Source organism: Idiotropiscis lumnitzeri, chromosome 1 (assembly GCF_059441095.1).
Source record: "Idiotropiscis lumnitzeri isolate Australia: NSW breed Sydney's pygmy pipehorse chromosome 1, RoL_Ilum_1.0, whole genome shotgun sequence".
Taxonomy (NCBI): Eukaryota; Metazoa; Chordata; class Actinopteri; order Syngnathiformes; family Syngnathidae; genus Idiotropiscis; species Idiotropiscis lumnitzeri.
The window spans coordinates 4644713-4667124 of record NC_142391.1 but is presented as its reverse complement, the minus strand read 5'-3'; the positions used below and the strand labels follow the sequence as shown (position 1 = coordinate 4667124).

Below are 22412 nucleotides of genomic sequence, written 5' to 3'. Positions count from 1 at the left end.
CAGAAAAACGCTGGAATTGAGGGGTTTCTTCTAGTGGAAATTTCTGGGATTAATTAAAAGTGCTAATAATCTTGACTTTTCACCATATTATATGATGGGTGTGAAGAATCCAAATTTACATTTCAGATTACCTTTACCACAGTAAATGCTTAAAACCTGTAAATCCTCAAAAATAAAATAACTTCACGCGTATATTAATAAGTCACAGCGAACCAATGATATTCTTGAACGTCACACCCCATGTCTCAGCATTTTTTCACCGATGCCTTTTACCCTGTACAGGATGGTAGGGGTGGACCAGAAAAAATGTTCCAGTATGAAAGTGGCTTTCAACACTACTAGTATACTAGCTGTCATTCATGGGTGTACCTAATGTTGTGTCCGGGGAGGGTTATCGCATACTACATCCATGCATAAGGTGCTATATGCTGCTGTGTACCGACGTTTGATATCTCGTCAGACACGACAGAGCAGAGCAGAGTCCCCCGGTTCACCCTGTTACGTCACCTGCTGCTACTTTTACATATAGGAACAACAAAGCTCAGCTATAACAAGTGTAATATATATTTATATGATATATATGTACAATATTTCCAACAGAATGTTCTCATCAGGTGTTTATGCTGCTTGTGACCAAGACAACTGCATCCATGTCAGACCAACACAATGACTTTAAGTGCGTTTTTGATTTTTAAAAAAATTGAAGATTAATAGATGTGTGAATGTATGAGTGAGCAAATCAAATAGACTAGCAGATGCTTAGTTTGTCTATCGCAGCTTTTTATGAATTATTATTGCACAGTCGCTGGGCGACACTGGCTCATATACAGTATATATATAGTCTATTTAAATGCACATAATCATATTTGTGCGTGTGAGGCTATTTCTGTTCTAAATTATTGCCATGAGATAGTTCTATATGTCTCCTCTATTTCTAGATGACGGCTACATTATTATTATGATTATATGAGCCTGTGTTTTTTTCCTGTATATGTGAATATTCAATAAATGGGTGACAAAAGGAATGCCTATTGTAATATGTGTAAATTAATAATAGCAAAAAAACTGAAAGTTGAGTCGCCGAAAGCTGATTTAAAAAAGTAATGTTGTGATGGGCAATTTAATAAACTACGGGATTAATATTTCAATATGATTAATTGTCTTCCTGTATTTGTAATTTGAGCAACAAGAACAACAAAATTGGCCAAAAGTTAGCTTGCTGAAAGTTTTTGGGCTGAAAGTAAACTTGCTGGAAGTTGATTGACCAAAAGGTGTGTTGAATTAAATTGGATTGGGTGAGAGGTGAAGGAGCAAAAAAAATTGAGTAACGTCATATTAAATAGTTAGCGTGTGAATAATAATTTAATTAATGTCATGTTTATTTTTAATAAATTGATTAATAAACAAAATAAATAAAAAAATTTAAATAAAACCAAAGAAGGGAAGTGACGGGCATTGAGCTGATTGGCCGAAAGTCGAATTATTGAAAGTTGATTGGCTAAAAATGTTGAGATAACAGAGACTAAAACGAAAGAAACGTCATATTTAAAAGTGATAATGTGTCAAATAATGTGATCAATTATTGCGTGTCTTTTTAATGTGGGCAACAAAGTAGAGAATGGTTGCGAAAGAAGAGAGCTGATTGGTCGAAAGTTGACTTCCGAAAACTTAGTTGGCCGAAAGTATGCTTGCTGGAATTTGATTGGTCAAAAATGTTGACAGCAGAAACGTCACATTAAAAAAATGACTAACGATTCAATAATTACTATATTTGGAAACACATATTTCAGTGATATAGTGCGAAGTCTTGACGTCGATTTAGTGAAAGCAGAATGGCTTAAAGTCGAACGCAAGGTGAAAGAAACTACGCTTCCTACTTCCTCAAAGAGACTCTTTGCCCCCGCCTACCAATGACAGCTGACTTCCTCACCTCTGGAGCGCCACTCACTCTCGGAGCTCCCACCGAGTGACAGGACAGCAGCTACCCGGACTCAGACGCACTCGAGGCGAACAGAAAACCGGCAGAGAGATGGCCACCCCGCTGAGCGACCAGGAGAAGCGCAAGCAAATCAGCATCCGCGGCATCGTGGGCGTCGAGAACGTAGCTGAGTTGAAGAAGGACTTCAACCGCCACTTGCACTTTACGCTTGTCAAGGACCGTAATATCGCCACGCCGCGGGATTACTACTTTGCCCTGGCGCACACCGTCCGCGACCACCTGGTGGGCCGCTGGATCCGGACGCAGCAGTTCTACTATGAGGCTGACCCCAAGGTGCGAGCAATAAAGATCGCTAAAAAGTAAAAAGAAAATCAAAAACACATTGAACACTTCATTAGGGACACCTGCACGCGCTCATGAAAAAGTATTATTTTTTTTTATATTATATTCTTATTTAGCATTCATATCAAAGGTCTCCAACTTAAGGCCTGCGGGGGCATTAGCGGCCAGCAGTATGATATTTTGCAGTCCCCAACTTGACATCAAAGTTTGTAAATGCTGCCCCGGCATGTTTGCCGTGTCGTTGCCCTGTGATTTTTGCGGTGGCGGGTGGGGGGGGGATTGTCAGGGCGTGGAGGTCGCATTAATGGACTACCATAGTTCATGTACATCTGTCATGTGTTTTTCAAATCCCGCCTTGAAGAGAGAGGTTGGAGATGAGAACAGCCAATTTCACGACAAACATGAAATTTGTTTTCTTTTATCTATATGTACAATTAAAAAACACTTTATTTTGATAATAAAATAAATGTAATACATTCTCATTTTTTTTTATTAATCATTTAATTTTTTACGTTTTAATATATGTAAAATGGTTCCCTTTTCCTAATTATTTTGGTGACTAATTATTTTCAGTTCCAGATTATAGCATGATTTGTTTCATTCTTGTAAATTAGCCATATATTTTATGAGATAAATTTTCTTTATTCATAAAATGTTGTATTTTATTGATTCACTGTATTTAATTACGATAAATCAATTCACTAATTATTTGTTAAGGCAATGAAAAATATATCAAAACGAACAAAGACATACAAATAGTATTCCATTTTCATCTTTCGATGTTATTAAATATCATATATTTAGAGTACGACACACAGAATTCAATGCATTTAAAATGGGCTTCAATTACAAATTTTTGCCATTTGCGTGCTGAATCATTTCACCATTAATCGATAAATGGATAAAAAAAAAAAAGAATCAATCCATCCACGCTAAACATCACAATAGCATTTCCCCCCCTTTACACTAGTTGATATCCCAAATGATGCTTTTCTTCAAATCATGTCCACGCTTGCACCTTGTGGTGTAACTTTCCTGTTGCATGAATTCTTTCTGTTTTGTGTGACTGAGTGCAGAGAGTGTACTACCTGTCCCTGGAGTTCTACATGGGCCGCACGCTGCAGAACACCATGATCAACCTCGGCCTGCAAAACGCTTGCGACGAAGCTATTTACCAGGTCAGACTGGCTCATTTGCATACCACCTTTGCATGTGTTTGTTAGCATGTTGTGTTGTTGCGTGTGCGCACGTGTGTGTGTGTGTGGCGTGTAGCTCGGCCTGGACATGGAGGAGCTGGAGGAGGTGGAGGAGGACGCGGGTCTGGGCAACGGAGGCCTGGGCAGACTTGCAGGTAGAAGGTTGAAGGCGTTGCAAAAAGACAAACAATTAGAAATATTTGACTGGATGCCCGGTCTCAGGAGGTTTTACGAGGTCGGTGAGCGTATGAACCCGAGCCAGACGTGTTGCAAAATATGCTTGTACAGCGGTGCTGCAAGATAAGAGCCGGACAGTTTTTTTTTTTTTCCAGCTTTGACTTGAGAGTGCAAAATACAAGGGCTTTGGGGCGCCAGGTGACTCGTGTCGCTGAACAAGCGGCAATTTGAATTTGTAAATGTTCATCAAAAAAAGAGGCTTCATCTCGCGCTGTTTTTTTTTTTTTTTGCCACTCACACTTGTCATTCGCTGTCAAATTATACATGGAAAATAGAATTGCATTACATTATTTCAGTCAACCAAATATCTGCTAGCTTAATGCTAATGCTAACACATAATGGGATACACCGTACAATTAGCGTCTATGTGACATTTTTGTAACCTTTTTAAGCAACATTGCAATGTCGATTTGATACGTTACGATATTTTGATAAATGCTACATCATGATGTACGGTAAATAATACGTGTATAAAATATAATACAAATAATAATAAAAATCAATGTGTTGCTATGAAATATTGGGATGATTCATCCCAATATCAGTACGATACATTGCCATTCAAAAATCACCGTATCGTTACAATACATTGCCGCATGCAACGATACGTCGTATCGCGATATCGATATGACACTTGTGTGTCAGTAACGCACTTTACAAAAGCAATATAAACCTAATATAATATTAAAATGATACACATACGTTATATTAACATGATACATTGCACCCATAGTATTCCGCAACATACTGACTCGATATATTGTGAAAACGATACGATACATTCAAATGGGTATGATATATTACAATGGTAATGTGATACATTTCACTGTTGATATGTTACATTGATATCGATGTTGATGATGATTACGATTAATTGATGCGATACAAAGTGATATCAAAATGATACATGGCAAGCATTCATGGCTTTATTGGTGTGATCTATTTCTGCAATACATGTCGCATAACAATCGATACATAATGCGATACGTCATGATATTAATAGGCTAAATTATGATATTGATATTTCACATCATGATATCATTATGACGCGTGGCGGTATTGATACATGGGATACATGGCGATATCAATGTAATACATCATACACAATCAAGAGTTTAGTTCAGTGGGCATCAAAGCATTAAAAACAGCGCATTTAGCTTTTTCTTTGGCTTTGTTGTTATTTCTTTTTTTTTTACATTTATTCCAAACGAAAAAAAAACAGCTTCAATAAGGGACGGTCTAAACATGTCTTTTGTTTTCCAACAGCTTGCTTCTTGGACTCCATGGCCACTCTGGGACTGGCGGCGTATGGTTACGGCATCCGCTACGAATACGGAATCTTTAACCAGAAAATTAGGGACGGCTGGCAGGTACAACAAAGGCATCAGTTCAGAATGCAGCTCTAATCAGTTTCTTTTATTTTCTCATTCTTATGACGAAATCGGGCGTGGGGCCAAAGTGGAGTAGGTCACCATGCAGCATAAGCTAATCATTAGCAATAACGTGGGTGTTCGATACACGCACACAGAAAATCTTTTTTTTTTTTTTTGCCCTTTGGGATTCCTGCTTATTTGCAGTTTAGGCCTCCAGTGCAAACATGCACTTTTGCACAAATTAGCAAACCCATTTTAGGACAGCCAAAGAAATAATCCTCAATATATTTGCAGAAAAATGAAAAATTATTTGCAAATGCTGGGTCAAAACTAACCAAATGATTTGCAAAAAATATGAGAAGAAATATACCAAGAGAACCGGTAAGATATTAAGAAAATTATGCAAACTTTTTACGCAAAAAAAATATAATATATATATATATATATATATATATATATATATATATATATATATATATATATATATATATATATATATATATATATATATATATATATATATATATATATATATATATATATATATAATGACATCATTCGCCGCTTCATGAATATATATGAATATTTAGTAAAAGCAAATATGATGATAAATCAATTATCATATTAGAAGAAAAAAAACAATTAAAGCCAAAAAATTTGTATCAAATCATCAGAATAAATAATGGGAATAATAAGATGAAAAATAAGAGAAAAAATCTCAAGTATATTGCAAAAAATATGGGTGAAAAAAAATATTAAGAAAAAAAAAGAGCGGAAAAAATACCCCAAAATGTTTGGAAAGTACATTTTTTTAGCAACGTAGCATCAACGTCTGATGTCTTCATTGCTCATGCAGGTGGAAGAGGCAGATGATTGGCTGCGTCACGGCAACCCCTGGGAGAAGGCTCGGCCCGAGTACATGCTGCCCGTTCACTTCTACGGACGCGTGGAAGAGACCGAGGACGGCACCAAGTGGGTCGACACGCAGGTATCTGGGTCACATATTACTTGCTGATAAAATCCAACCACTGTGTGTTTATGGGAGAGAAAAAAAATGCTTCATGTATAGCAGTGCTTCTCGATTATTTTCTGTTATGCCTCCCTCCTAGCAAGAAGAAAACAATTTGCAACTTTATCCTGTGCACGTGTTTGACCCGTTTAGGTGGTGCTGGCGATGCCGTATGACACCCCCATTCCAGGCTACATGAACAACACGGTCAACACGATGCGTTTGTGGTCCGCTCGTGCGCCCAACGACTTCAACCTGAGAGACTGTGAGATCCCCGTTACTCTTGCAAGACAGTTTCCTGTTTCTTTGTGGGGAAACAGGATGCGTTGCTTAAAACGTGTGTCCATGCGTCTATACAGTTAATGTGGGAGATTACATCGAGGCCGTCCTGGACCGTAATCTGGCCGAGAACATTTCCCGAGTGCTCTACCCCAACGACAACGTAAGAATTCAACTGCCACTGGTGCTCGAAAATATTTGAAATGAAATGTCCTTTCTTTGCTATGGTTCAGTTTTTCGAGGGCAAAGAGCTGCGTCTAAAGCAGGAGTACTTTGTGGTGGCCGCCACCCTGCAGGACATCATTCGCCGCTTCAAGACCACCAAGGAGGGGGCGCCCAGACGAATGTCGTTCGACAGCTTCCCTGATAAAGTGAGATCTCAAACAGGAAGCGCCTTCATGTTATCCCTTTGCATCAAGAGAATGAATGATAAACGAGTTGGAGTATCCCCCCCCCTCTTAGGACAGTCTTTCCTAAATGTTTTAGAGCGAAAGAAATTAGAGAAAAAAAATATGAAAAATACAAAACTAATAAATGAAAATAAATATGAACTAAAAAAAAATACAACGTTAGGGAAAATAAAAAATAAGCACATACAAAATAAAAGAAACAATCCAAAAATCTGAAAATTAAAATACAAATATAAGAAAATACATGACCATCAAATAAACAAAAATCTGAAAAATGAATCTAAAATAAAATAAATGTAACAATTATCTAATTTGTTGCCCTGACTAAATAATGAAAATACAAAATAAATATTTGAAAAAAACTCATTAAAAAATATTTTTGAAAGAAATGTAAAAATAAGAGGGGGGAAAAGTACAAAATTATTAGAGAATGTACCAATTTTAAAAATATACAAAATAAAATGAGACAAACAAAAATATTTGAAAAAAATATTGAAAAATAATTTCTGAAAAAATATAAAAGAGTGATATAAAATTAGGGGGAAAAGAATATTTATTAAAACAGATGAAAGATAAATACTAGAAAAAAAATACATACAATGGAAACATACAAAAAATACTTGGTAAAAATACAAAAAAATAAATATTCAAATAAATTCAAATATTGGAGAAAAAACAAACATTTAAAGACAAATATCAAAACACGAGAAAAGTACACAAATGAGAAAAAAACAGATATTAGAAAATATGAAAATATTTGGAATAAAAATAAGACCAAACAAAAAAATTACAAAAAAAATATTGGAGACAAATATTAGATAAAAAGCAATACATCAGAGACTGATACAATATGAAAAATACTGCGGGACATTATTTGAAAAGTTAAATAAAAATATGCAATATTCAATGAAAAATAAATACTTGGAAAAATATTGGAAACGGACAGAACAGTTAGTTGCTTGTAGTATTTTTATTCAACTTTTTGGATATAAAGTGTTGGATGTAAAGTGAATGCTGTGATTGCAGGTTGCCATCCAGCTGAACGACACCCACCCAGCCATGGCCATCCCGGAACTGATGAGGATCTTCGTAGACATCGAGAAGCTGGACTGGGACGTGGTGAGTCTTTCTGGACTTGGGGTGGAGGCGGCGCTTGTTCATTACCCCAGCCGAGAAAACTTCAATTCCATCTCCAACAGGCCTGGGACCTGACCAAGCGCACCTTTGCCTACACCAACCACACAGTTCTCCCCGAGGCTCTGGAGCGCTGGCCTGTGGAGCTGATGGAAACACTCCTGCCGCGACACCTGCAGATCATCTTCCAGATCAACCAGATCCACCTTGATGTGAGCGCCTCACACACTACAAAAAATATCGTAGAAGAGAAACTAAAATATTAGGACAATTATGAACCAAAACACGATGCAAAAATGCGCTTAGCCGTCAAGGTGCCACCACATCACATCTTCAGCTGCGCCATAATAGAGGAAGGGAGAACTGGATGGGGAAAAACCAACGAAAGGCATTGATAGATGGGATACAAATACACTTGTGCCATGAGATATGAGTTTAATTAATTGTGTTGACCACACTCATGACAAAAAAAAACCGGATATATTTTATTAAATATATTTATTAAAATATTAGACAACAATGCAAAAATGTTAGACAAACAATTACAAGAAATATCCAAACGAGTTAGACATTAAGAAACACACAAATGTAAATTTCCACACTTTTTTTTTTCCCTCCCAATTTTCGACTTTAATTGTTCAGTTCATCCCGAATACAATTTGTTTTTCAACACTTCAAAATAAAAATCCCAACGCCTCTAAAAATTGGTTGTACTTTCCTGTGCGTTTGATTCGGTCCGTTAGTCCCACTTGAACAAAAACTGCTTGAACGGGTTTCCGAAAATGTTGTCAAGCCGTGTGGCCTTTGGGACGAGCTAAAAGGAAGTGAAATTTGAAATTAGTTTTGTTTTGCTCTCACGCCCGCAGAGGATCGCGTCGCTCTTCCCCAACGACGTGGACAAGTTGAGGAAGATGTCGCTGATTGAGGAGGAGGGAGGCAAGCGGGTGAACATGGCGCACCTTTGCATCGTGGGCTCGCACGCTGTCAACGGGGTCGCTCGTATACACTCCGACATCATCAAGACCCAAGTGTGAGTGAGGCCACAAACAATTCATTTTATTCTGGTATTTTATCTTGTTTTGGAAATGCTCCATTGATTTTTTTTTTCTTTCTTTTGTTTTATTCGCATATTTATTTTTATTAATAATTTATTTTTTTTATTTATTTGGTAATTCATGCTATGTTTTTCTTTGGTTTTGTTTGGATTTAAATTCAATTTCTATTTTTTACGTTTTTGCATTTGTAATTTAAAAAAATTAAATTTAAACTTTTTTACCCGTTTTATTCGTGTTATTTTCTTTTGTTTTTGGACAATATTTATATTTTAATTCGTATCATTTTTATTTTTGTTTCATTTTTAAAAACCTTTTCATTTCTGTTAATTCATACTATTTTGCATTTAATTTATTTAACTATAGGTGAATTTTATTGACATTTTACTTTATTGTATTGTATTATTTTGCGCTCCTTTTTATTTTATTTTCATGACTAGACTATTTTATATTTTTAGTTGTATTTTTATTTGTAAATATTTGTACCTATTCTATTTTATATTTATCCAAGCTATTTTTTTCTCATTTTATATTTAATTTTTATTGACATTTTCATTCCTTCATTTAATTGTATTTTTGTTTTTTTTCTTACTTTATTTTAGATTTGTGATTCCTTTCCAGCAATTTTATTATCTATTAATTTGTGCAATTGTTCTTGTTTTCTTTTTTACTTATATTTTTTTAAATTCAATGATTTTTTTTCAAATGTATTTTTTCAATAATTGTAAATACTTTCTCATTTTTATTTCTACTTGTATTCACTTATTCTCTTTTACAATGTCAGATTTATTTAAAATTCTATTTTAATTCTAATTTTATTTGATATAAATTTTCATGCATTCATTGATATTTTTGTCTTACTTGAAATATCTGCGATGCTCCTTCTAGTCCATGTCACAAATGTCTTGCGAGTGCTATTTGTGCAGCTGTTGGACTGTTTTGATGCTTGATCAAAACGGGTGAAATGCAAGAAAATGACGCAAGTGTGTCCTCATTCTCTCTCGCAACTTCTGTTACAATCCTGTAAAAGTAACACTTGCGGCTGCTTGTTGCTAGGCAGACTTTGGAGAGTTTTTAGATTCTGATTACGCCTCTCAATATGTTTCTCCTCGTAGATTCCGCGACTTCAGCGAACTGGAGCCGAAGAAGTTCCAGAACAAGACCAACGGCATCACTCCCAGACGCTGGCTGTTGCTGTGCAACCCTGGACTGGCTGAGCTCATCGCTGAGGTTTTATTTTTTTTGTTTATTTTTTATTTATTCCCACCCTGCCTCATGAACAATAACAATGTCCATCTTCCCATTCAGGTGATCGGCGAGGACTACATTAAGGACCTCAGCCAGCTGCGACAGCTAAACGACGTCGTGGACAACGCCGCTTTCATCCGGGATGTCGCTAAAGTGAAACAGGTACTTGGACAACTACAAGTCTACGGCAAAGTAAACATTGTTGGCTAAAGTGGCGGGCCGTGCATTTGACACGTTGGACTTCAGTGAAGTCCTACTTAGTCCGACTTGAATAAATCCCCCTCATAACGCCACGGCTGGACGAATAATATTCACAGTAAGTGAGTGTTGGACGACCTAGCTTGTCTTGAAAATGGCCTCGCAAGTGTATCTGCAATTAAATTCCCTCCTTTGGCCATTGTAGTTTAAAAAAAGCAAGAATATATTTAAGATTTTCCAACGGTCGGCAGTTACGACTTCCTGTTGTGTTGATTCCGCATAGCGCTGCGCCCTCACAAGTGAGTATCCAATCACAAGTCGTGTTCATCAGCGAGAAGGCCTTACTGTCATCAATTTGTGATCTGATTGGCTATCGCGACTGTCTATCAACCGTAAAAGCTCCCTTGCTCACAGAGAACAGACGCCCGCTCGATTTTATCTGAAGGCCTTGGACGAATTGTGCGTACTACTGGTATTTTGAAATCTGCCTAGCAACACGAGGTAGCTGAATTCTGATTGGATAAGAACTCTCACCTAAAAATTCAACACTCGTTTATAATATGACATCAATGTGAAGAATATGACCATGATTTCTTCATTGTGTTAGGCCAGCAGAGAAGGCCTTTGATGGCCTTGACCGCCCACCACTGGTTAGCTAATTTAACAATAGTCTAGCACCACTTGTTCGAATCAATTGTAATCCCTCAAGCTGTAGAAGTTTAGACACAACTTGCGGTGCACTTTCAATCACTTTGTTGAACAAACAGGAAACAAAATACAGCATAAAAAGTTTAACATTTTAAAAAAGTTCGCATCATTGAGTAGCCTGAGTAAGTGTGATCTTTCCCAACTTTTGAATCTCCCCCCCCCCCCCCTCCCTTCAACGTGCTGACCAAAGTTGGCGCAGCCCTCTCTCCCCCCAGCAATAAAACATGAACAAGGTTTATTCATTTCATTTTTTTTTTCTTCCAAGTTCGGCGGGCCGGATTAAAACGTTTAACGGGCCACATGTGGCCCCCGGGCCGTGGTTTGCCCACACCTGGCATAAAGTAATTAACGTGTGTTGTTGTGACATGCCTAATGTGCAACTAAAACAAGTGTACGTGTTTGTGTGTGTACTTGTGCTGCGTGGGTGCCTCAGGACAACAAAGTGAAGTTTGCGCAATACTTGGAGAAGGAGTACCGGGTGAGGATCAACGCGGCGTCCATGTTCGATGTGCACGTGAAGCGGATCCACGAGTACAAGCGGCAGCTGCTCAACTGCCTGCACATCGTCACCATGTACAACCGTGCGTACACGACTCGCGGACACCCCCCCGTTGTTGTTGTTGTTACCTCCCTCAGGGAAAACTTCACACTGACACACTCCTGCAAGTCCAAACAAACGCATGCTTGTTGACGTGCACAGGGATTTTTTCCACTTGGCTTGTGGGCGGGACTACGACCACATACACACGCTTTCATTTTTCTATATTATCACGCAGTATGTATTTAATAAACCTTAGTGGGGTTTGCAGATTTATATTTTTGTTTATTTATTTGCATGTGTTGACTCCTTCAAAAATTTGACCTTAGATGACGGATTCTGGATAATGCTATGCGGTTGTCCGCATCGTCTTTTGAATCAGTCGAAAACTATTCCACCTAATTTCAGGCTCTGGAAAAAGCAATGTGACTGACTTTATAACACATGAAAAAAAAATCAATAAGCATCAAAAGTAACTAATTAATTTAAGCTGTGCAGCCTTCCTCATAGGAATTTATGTCAGACATGAACAAAAATTATAACTAGCCTAAATGCTGGAACGTAGTCATCCACAAACAGTAGCATTTGGAATTCCTCCCAAAAAAATTTAAAAAAAGTCAGATAAAACTATAATATGGGCCTGCATAGTCATTTAAATCCGTCAAAAATGAGACCGTCCCGCCCCAAAACTAACCTCGATAAAGGTATGTGGTTGTCAACAAAGTTTATTCAGCACCTCAAATAAAAAAAAAAAAAAGCCACAAAAATCTAAAATAATCCAGATGAATTCCCAGATGAGGTTGTTAGCGTAGTCATTCCAAAATTTGGGCAAAATAAAATGGATAACGCTAAGCGGTCAACAGCATATTTTTTTTATAAGGCCTCAAAGAAAATCCAGAAAAGTCTAAATATTGGCCGTCTGCACAGAAATTGAACACATTTATTTATTTTTTTAAAATATTAAATAAATGACGAGTCAACGTTGGACTTTTGCTCTCGTGTGTTTTCCCGCAGGCATCAAAAAGAACCCGTCTGCGCCTTTCGTACCTCGAACCGTGATCATCGGGGGGAAGGTTAACACTGCAAACATCACAAAAACGCACGCACGTGCGCACAGAATTATGTGAGCCGCTGTCGCCCCCCCCCCCCCCCCTCTCTCTCAGGCTGCCCCGGGGTACCACATGGCCAAGATGATCATCAAGCTGATCACGTCTGTGGCCTCCGTGGTCAACAACGACCCCGTGGTGGGAAGCAAGCTCAAGGTCATCTTCCTGGAGAACTACAGAGTTTCGCTGGCTGAGAAAGGTTTTTCTTTTCCATTTTTTCTTTTTTTTTAATTTAATTTATTTATTTTTTTTAATTAGAATTTGTCATTCTCTGAAGTGTTCCTAATATTAGGCACCCCTCATTTCACTGACCAAACGTTATTCAAATAATTAGTGTCAATAGCCATATTTTTCAATTAATTAATTTATTTTGGGGTGTAGCGAGGTGGGCTTTATTTTTACACATTAACGCATTACAATAAAAGACAAATCAACAAAATTAACTTTATTTTCCCTTATTGTTGGAAATTCTATTTATAATAATCATAATAATAATAATAAAGTTTATTTATTCCATTTTTTTTTTCATTAATTGGCCGATTAATTGCCTATCCGGATTTCATTCTGTCGAATCGGCATCAGGCTAAAAAAAATATATATATTGGTCGGGCCCTTTAATTTAGCGCATATTTTGATGCATTTCGCTCTTTTATAATGTTGTGTATTTTTTTTCTTATTTGTATTCGTCAGAGTAATCTTAACAAACGTGTAGTATGATAAATTCTTTCCTTCCCGTTGCGTTTTGTCGGTCAGTGATCCCGGCCACAGATCTGTCGGAGCAGATCTCGACGGCAGGCACCGAAGCGTCGGGCACGGGCAACATGAAGTTTATGCTGAACGGCGCTCTCACCATCGGCACCATGGACGGCGCCAACGTGGAGATGGCCGAGGAGGCCGGCGTGGACAACCTCTTCATTTTCGGCATGAGAGTGCAAGATGTGGCTGAGATGGACAAAAATGGGTACAAAAAAAAAAAAACACTAAAGATTTTCCGCTTTACTTGATTTTATATTTGACGTTTTCTTAAGATATGACGCCATGTCCTACTACAAGAACATCCCGGAGCTGAAACAAGTGATGGACCAGATCACGAGTGGCTTCTTCAGCCCCAAAAATCCCAATTTATTCAAGGATTTGACTGAAATGCTCTTCAAATATGACCGGTGGGCGGCAAACAAAAAATGGACACCTTTTTAAAAATGGATCACTTGCATCTTTTTACAAATCAAATTTCCGTGCATTGTCTTTCAGGTTCAAAGTATTTGCCGACTTTGAAGCCTACCTGAAATGTCAGGAGAAAGTCAACAAATTATATCAGGTAATGAATGAAGTCTTGTGCAGTTTCATTTTGTCTGTTTTCAAAGGCTATGGGGCTGGCGCTACGCAATCATTGGAACCCACAAAAATCAAAGGAACCCAAAATGAACTCCTTGTCGGCTCTAAATGAACCTTCATTAGAATCTGAAGTCGCAGAGAAAAATGAAGACTGGATAAAGCGATGCGGCTGTCAGCAGAGTTATTTGAATAACCTGAAAATTGGTCCAAAATAAAAAGCCAGTTAAATGCGTTTTCTGAATGAAGCTTAGCGGTCGAAGACTAAAAAAAATAAATCAATGAAAAAAAATCAAATCAAAACCAAAACCTGAGACATACAGGCTATGTATGGTAGGTTTCCATATGGTCACTCAACAAAAATTCAAACAGAAATGCAAAATTTTGGCTACAGCTATGCAATGGTGGTCATTTACGACAATCCAAATTAAATTACAATTTACGTTACAAAAATGAGCAAAATAACTAAAAAAAAATTGAACACATTTTTCGTGAATTAAATGTGTTTTTAAAATACAGTTTTGCTATCGTAAAAACAACCAACGAAAACACACTTTTTTGTCTGTCAATTTATTTTTTACATGAGTTTTCTTTCTTCATTTTAAATGTATTCATTTTGTCATTAGTGAACAACGATACGCCAGAAGGAAGGTCAAGCAGTCGTTTTAGAATTGTATTTTTCTATATTACACAATACTTACTGTGACCTTTTTTAAAAAAAATCCTGCATTTCACAATCCTTAAATTCAAAAATAAAACCAATGAAACATTACAACTTTATTAAAACTAAGTTGAATTTGAAAAACAAAAGTCAAGAACAAAATAAAAACCAAACTAATGATAAAAATGAAAAACTATTACAACCCTGGATACAAATACCACAAGTGGTGCACTGGCTCCCTCTAGTGTTATGCTAAGAAACACTCACGTTAAATTAGCTTCAACTTTTTCAAACCAGCACAGTATATTTGTAAAGTACAGTACAGTTGTATTTTACTTTTACTAAAAATGGATCTTTGATCTCTTCAGCCGCCGATGGTAGTAAATGAGTTACGTACTATATTTTCAACATATTGTTGTTGTTGTCTGCTGTTTAACCAAAATGCTAATGCTATGCTAGTAACATAATGTCTAGTTACTACCTGTGACTCGTTTAATGATGCCATCTTCGACATTCGCCTGCTTGGAATGTTTGTAAACTCCACTGGTGTTTTTATTTTTCCAGAATCCAAAGGAGTGGACCAAGATGGTGGTGAAGAACATTGCGGCGACAGGAAAGTTCTCCAGCGACCGAACCATCACCGAGTACGCCACGGAGGTGTGGGGCGTGGAACCCACCGACCTCAAGATCCCCCCGCCCAGCGCGCCCCGAGAGGCCTTTGAGAAGACCGCCCGCGAGCTTAAGAAAATGTAAAAGCTACCTCGGTTTTGAATGTTTACTTAACAGCTTCACGTGACCGCCCCGCTCCCCCAAAACAAAAAAAAATTCAGTGAGTAACAAATTCACGTCGCTTTAAACTTGGCCAGGGAAGAATCTTTTATTTTTCTTGTACTTGTGTCTGTTACAGCATTTTTTTTCCACTGGGCATTTTCAAAATGTATTCACTCACATGGTGGAGGAAGTGCTAGGCTAAAAACCGAACCTGAGTTATCAGCTTGAACATTCAAAAAAAAAAAAAAAAGCCAACAATTTCCTTCCTTTTTTCAGTGTTTTCCTACCAGTGTTCAGATTAAAATATCAGCTGTATGAAAGTGACAACAGGCTTTTTTTTCCGCCTCATTTATAAATTACGAAAATGTAATTTGCCTGCTACTGATGCATTTTTTGTCCAGTGATGCCTTGAAAAATGACATTTTATAATATGGCACCAACATATTTTCAAGGCAGAGATTCTGTCGACCAGCTTTTGAAGTAATGTGAGGGTTTCTTTTTTCCCCGCATCCCTTCAGAGTAGGTAACAACCGTATTTTAGTATTAATGAGTCTAAAGAAGAATCCACTTTTGAAGCGCCACTTTTAGTGTGCATATAATATTTGAGTGTAGTGCTGTCACTATCAAGATTATTTTTACTATGGAGCGCCCCAACCGGCGAAAGAAAAATCCACAGAAAAGCCGCACCGTTGGTTCAAAATCGAGGAAAAAGTAGCGGCTTATAGTACGGAAAATACGGTAATGTAATGCAAAATCATTTTTTTCGATTACTATCTTGAACTGATCATTGTTTATTTGGTATGGTTCAATTATTCAGCGAAAGCAAATAAACAACAGGTAAAAAATGTCACATGAAAGGGAGCGACGTACTTGCCAGAGTACTTTTCGGGTACTAATTACTCTAGTGCAAAACAATACGCTTCTGAGTTTACTACAGGTTTAAATAATCGTAATTTGAGGCGATCGTGTGACTAACCTGTAACTGACATGTATTTTTTTTTTCCCATAAATAGATTTAAGATGACTGATTTAGTTCATCACATGTCAGGCAAATGGGCAAAAATTTGGATCGTTATTTTCCAAAATCAAAGCAGTTGTTTGCAAATGTCTTATGATTAAACACCTGCTTTCACCAAGAACTACAAAAATCTGATTATTTCCTCCTCGAATCCTCATCTTAAATTAAACAGTGGTGCTAAACGATTAATCGAATATATAAAAAGTTGCCGATTAATCGAATTCATGAATTTTGAATTTTTTCTGTAATTTGAGTGTGTATTGTCAATAAATTACGGTAAATATCATTAAGTTGTACTCATAGGTTTAAATGCCCTAAATTGGCAATTTTTTGGGGGGGGGTGACCGTGCCTTCAAATCTAATTTAAATCCCATTACAAATAAAATTAATGTGTTTTGTACGTAAATGGTACACATCTTTCAAACACTGCCTGGGAATGTAAACGCTTGAGCGCTTGAACTGCATAACAGGCAAGGTTTTACAGTTGTTCCTTTGAACAGAAAAAAAAACCCAAGAGGCGGTGCAGGTGTACGTTCCGTGAGCATTCATGTGCTGATGTTTAACAGTCACGCTATCCTCGCAGCTTGTGCAGAAAATCGCTGTGACAAGAAGCAGAAGGAATATTGCTTTCATCACATTTCACACAGAGACACTGCATCACAAGTCCGGTCCTCACCTCACTGATTTGGACAGGCCGGGATCCAAGTAGATGTCGTTGTGGGAGAAGCCGCGACTCGCCGGGTAGGAAATCATTTCCAACGGAACTTCTTTGCTGAGCTCCTTGTGCGTGCGCAACGAAATGTGGTACAGCTGGAAAGGAAATGAAAAGGATTAGAACGAGAAGGCTGGATGAAAAATGCTCTGTATACTTCTACCTTTTGACCCATGTGATACGGAACCATGTCGTCGTCCTCCGCGTGCAGTATGAGCAACGGACAGATCAGCGCCTTCAAACTGAAAAGATGTAATGTGCGTCTTAAAAGAAGAACATATAACACATGCTTGCTACAAGGAACACGGGGGATTCAATTACTACTTTCCTAATTTGCCATTTTATTATGATTTGACTCTGTGGCGCAATTCTTTTTTTTTTTTAAATCCACATTTTGCAACCGACCGATCTGTTCACAGCTGCCAATTACAATGAGCACCTTTCGTTGCAAAATCTTGAGATGTTTACCTCCTGTGCTTTCGCAACCCTCCAAGGGGCTGGCTTGTCTGTCAGAGGTTTACACTGATGCTAACAGAAAACCTCCTTAACCTGGTGCATGTTCATGAATAAGTCAACTCACTTGTCTTCATTAGCAAACAGCAGCTTGTTATTTTCTAAAGTGTTCCACAAGAAGAGTTCGAAGCCCGGAAGGAACGTGTAGAGCTGCAAGACATATTTTGAGACGGCGATTACATGTTTGGTGTTAACTCACAAGCTGAAAACCAACACAAGGTGGTCTCACCTTCGCCAGAGGAAATTTGACAACGACCTCGCCGATACTTGTGAACGGAGCCTCGAGAATTAAGGCGTCCACGATGGAACCTTGGTAGAAAGAAAAAAAAAAAGTGCTTTGGTAAAGTTATGACATCTCACTTTCTTCGGTTTAGGTGACGTCAAAACGGGTGCAGTTAATCGTTTGATGATTTCTGGACATCTGACGCAATATGATGATTCACAGTTCAGTTGGATTCAACTTTGAAGTTCAACACATTTGCCTTTAATTTCTAAGAACTAATTAAACATTTATTTGGGTATCAGAATCAGAAATCCCTTTATTGTCATTGTACTCAAGTGTGCAACGAGATGAGAGGGCTCCCCTCTCCAGTGCAATACAACAATAATACAGACAAATATATAAATTAGATAAATAAGAGAGTGCAATGGAAAATAATACTGAAGGGTATATAAAAACACATCACGATGCTGTTCTGCAAGGTAAGGGTGGTCTCGTGTGTGTGTGAGAGTTTAGCATGGAGATGGCTCTCGGAAAGAAACTGTTTCTCAGTCTATTGGTCCTCGATTTGATGCACCTGTAGCGCCTGCCAGAGGGCAACAGGTCGAACAGGTGTGAGTTTGGGTGGGTATTGTCTTTGACGATGTTGAGAGCCCTTCTGAGGCACCGGGCGGTGTAGATGTCCGACAGCGAGGGGAGAGAGCAGCCAATAATCCTTTGCGCTGTTTTGACTGTCCTCTGGAGCCTCACTCCGTCCGCCTCAGTGCAGCCGCCGTACCAGGTGGAGACACAGTACGTCAACAGGCTCTCGATGGACGACTGGTAGAAGGCCAGCAGCAGCCTCCTGTCCAGGTTGAATTTCCTGAGGACTCTCAGGAAGTGCAGACGCTGGTGGACCTTCTTTACCACTGCTGTGGTGTTGTGAGTCCAGGAGAGGTCATCGGAGATCTGTACTCCCAGAAACTTGAACGTGTGGACCCTCTCCACACACACGCCTTCGATGCAGAGGGGGGGGGGGCGGCACCGTCTTGTTCCTCCTGAAGTCGATGACGATCTCCTTTGTTTTTGCTGTCCTCGCACCAAGCCGTCAGTCTCTGGACCTCCTCTCTGTAGGCTGTCTCGTCACCTTCCGAGATCAGACCGACCACTCTCGTGTCGTCAGCAAACTTGACGATGGTGTTGTTGCCGTGGGCCGGGCTGCAGTCGTAGGTGTAGAGGGCGTATAGGAGAGGGCTCAGCACGCATCCTTGAGGGGAACCGGTGCTCAGCGTACGGGTGGAGGACGTGTAGGGGCCGAGCAACACAGTCTGGGGTCTGTTGGTCAGAAAGTCCTTGATCCAGATGCGTGTGAGGACAGGGAGGCCGAGAATGTCCAGTTTGGCGACGAGGATATCCAATTGAAGATTACAAATAATGACATTTTATTTGATTATTTCTAAATATTTTAAAGCTTCTTATATATAACACCAATATTTTGAGATCCAGTCATTATTTTTGTCCGCTGGGGGTTTCCACTCTCACATTCTACGGTAGTGTGGCATCTGTGCTCAGCTGAGACTGACTGCGTGTGATTTTCAGAGGTGAAGCCTGGTGTGTTCAGGGACGTCGGCGTCAGCGAATGAGAGTGACGACTTGGTCGGCTGTTAATTGGCTAAAATAGTGGGCGGGCCCCCCTGGGGGCGGGGCGTGTATGACCTTGGGGGATAACTGGTCACAGAAAGGCCACATAACCCACCTTGCTCTTGCACCTGGACAGCAGTGTTGCTCGCAACCCTTCACGAAAAAGGAGAAAAAAACAAAACCTCATTTTGAGTCACTGACTCCATGACATCAAAAGCGAGAAGAAACTTACCCGGAACCAAGTGAGTGCCCCCAGAGACACACCAGAGACCCCCCGCTGTGTTGCTTCACCCACGTGTACAGGTGGAGGGCGTCTGTGGTCATCCCGCGTTCGCTCGGCTGCCCTGTTGAGTCGCCGAAGCCTGCATCGCACAAAATCCGTTTACCATATGACGGCATGGAAATTAATTAAGATTGATCTGTCTTGGGACTTTTTTTTTTTTTTAATCCGTTTGTTAACTTGCTAAATGCTATCACGGCAACGCTTGGCAAGTTAGCGTTCTAGCAGTTTCGAATTAGAAAAAGGTACCGGAATACAAGACATCAAATATTTATTGATCTGCTCTTGCTATCTCGTTACATGTTAGCAAAGTAACGGTTGGCATGCTAGAATTTTAGCAAAACTCGTGTCAATATTTTAGCAGGTCTCTATTGATCTGTCTGGTGCTTTCGTTATTCAGCAGCTGTTAACATTTTAGCTTGCGCTATCTTGCTCCGTGGTGGGCGGTCAAGACCTTCTCTGCTGGCCTAAAATAATCAAGAAATCATGATCATATTCTTCACATGGGTGTCATATTATATCCTAGCGTTTTATTTTTAGGTTAGAGTTTTTATCCAATCAGAATTCAGATAGCTCGTGTTGCCGGGCAGATTTCACAATACCAGGAGCACGCACTATTCGTCCAAGGTCTTCAGATATAATCGTCCCTTATAAGAAAAATAAAGATGAGCATACCTCTGTAGTCCAAAGACAGGACGTGGAACCCTGCGGAACTTAAAATCTGCAAATATTCATGCAAATATTAACCGAAATCTTACAAAAAACGTGAACCATCATTTTCAAAACAAACCTTCATCAGTTGCACCCTGTGATCTTTGGCCCTGAAAAGAATCAAATCCAAAAAGGTTTCAGAGTTGAACCGCATTTGCCTGCGCGTCAACTCAATTAATTCCCACCGGGCTCCATTAAGATGTCTCTACAGTCACCTGGTGCCCACGTTGCCGTGGAGATAGATGATAACAGGACTTCCATCTCCCAGAGCTTTGCGGTACCACTCGGGGCCCCGCCCTGCCGCCTGGTCCCATTGGCTAGCGGGGAGCGTGTGCCTCAGGGAAACGCAAACAAACACTTTCAAAAGATGCTCAGCTTTTTTTTTTTTAGGAGTATTTCTAAATAATGTAAAAGACAGAAGACCGTGATAGTTACCATACACCCAAGCGGACGCCCTCCTCCGGATCCAGGTAGAAGTTGCAAGTGTGGTTCAGCACGTACTCGGGATGCTTGAGATCCACCAAATATGGAATCCTCACTGCAGATGACAGTACACAAGGTTAGCGTTTTGCTTATTAGCATTGGCGTAACGCAGAGGTAGGGAACTCCAATTCCTGGCGCGCCATATCCTGCCTGTTTTATAACTCTCCCTACTCCAAAAACACCTGATTCAATTGATCAGCACATCCACCAGCTCTGTAAAAGCCTGAAACGACACTGATTAACTGATTCATGGATGTTTGGACTAACTAACAGTGAAATATAAAAAGTGGATTCAAGCTAGGTTCAACACATGACTAACTTTAACCAGTGGCCAATGGGTAACTATTACTACCGGCCAATAGATTCCTCTTGTGGCTAAAAGCTAACGTATGAATAATAGGAGTTAGTTTGCTTTCATCTAACGACCAGCTTTGACAAAAGACTCACTTTAACCGGTAATTAGTTGCTAAGAGATAGATTTGCCTTATAACTAAAAACAATTTCAGCAAATAGGCAGGACGTTGGAATTTGTACTTACACAAGTGAGCAAAGATGGCATAGGCCAGAGTCCAAGGGCACAGGTAGATGATGAGCGGCACTGACACATAGACAGCCACCAGGAAGGACGCCAACTTCATTGCTCCCACTAACTTGATCACTTTCCTTCCTTTGGATTTTTTTTTTTGTGAGAGAGAGAGATACAGATACATACATCTTTACATGTTTTTGTGTATTGGTACGATACAATTGTCACAATAAATTAAATAGATTGAAATCACGACACTCTACGGCAAATTTGACACCGATTTTTTTGGGCCATTTTTTTGTTTTAAGTGTTATGAAACGTGTTTTCTTACAGCTGCAGCTGTATACAAATAACGATGAGTTGTTTGTTTGTTTCTACCAAAAGGCATGCTAGGAAATGTCGTTCTTTTAGATTCACGATATAAGCGTTTACGAAGGTATTTCAAAGCTGATTTGGTGAAACACTTTGCACCCATTGTACGGCATGAGAACGAAACAAAACACAAAACAAGGTGAAAGTAACCTGTAAGTTGATTTTTTTAAACCGCTTAGAAACTTTAACGTGAAAGGCAATTGACTATTCCAGGACCCGACAGTAGATATATTTAAAAGGATAAGATTAAAACGGAAGTACCTGCAAACTGTTGTTGAAAGCTGTAGTAGGTAGGATGATTTTTCAGTATGAACAACTTCACTAGTTGAAGCACTTCCTGTCAAGAAAGAAAGCACTGAGGGTATTGGACGAAATACTTTTGTTTGACGTTTGTTACAGCCAATAGGAGGAAGGAGTGACGCAG

General features: G+C 39.1%; 2 protein-coding genes across 2 annotated transcripts; one reads left to right on the top strand and one right to left on the bottom strand.

The window, feature by feature from the left end:
- The first annotated feature begins 1892 nt into the window (after nt 1-1892).
- Nucleotides 1893-16670, top strand: pygl (phosphorylase, glycogen, liver). The gene is made up of 20 exons (XM_088312066.1): nt 1893-2272; nt 3358-3459; nt 3554-3632; nt 4981-5084; nt 5944-6075; nt 6250-6361; nt 6456-6538; nt 6609-6746; nt 7812-7904; nt 7985-8131; nt 8786-8949; nt 10087-10201; nt 10280-10381; nt 11559-11706; nt 12678-12736; nt 12827-12968; nt 13523-13730; nt 13798-13932; nt 14021-14087; nt 15327-16670. Exons 1-20 carry the CDS (start codon nt 2030-2032, stop codon nt 15513-15515), a joined length of 2562 nt encoding a protein of 853 aa, XP_088168192.1. The 5' UTR covers nt 1893-2029; the 3' UTR covers nt 15516-16670.
- LOC148342872 (lysophosphatidylserine lipase ABHD12-like) lies at nt 15626-22325 on the bottom strand. Its single transcript, XM_088312078.1, has 13 exons — nt 22250-22325; nt 21629-21757; nt 21043-21145; nt 20823-20942; nt 20687-20717; nt 20572-20617; nt 19849-19978; nt 19732-19769; nt 18006-18085; nt 17844-17926; nt 17427-17505; nt 17228-17361; nt 15626-17150 (listed from the first exon to the last, which is right to left on the bottom strand). The coding sequence occupies exons 2-13, from the start codon at nt 21726-21728 to the stop codon at nt 17123-17125; spliced, it is 972 nt and encodes a 323-aa protein (XP_088168204.1). The 5' UTR covers nt 21729-21757; nt 22250-22325; the 3' UTR covers nt 15626-17122.
- Between the last annotated feature and the right edge of the window lie 87 nt (nt 22326-22412).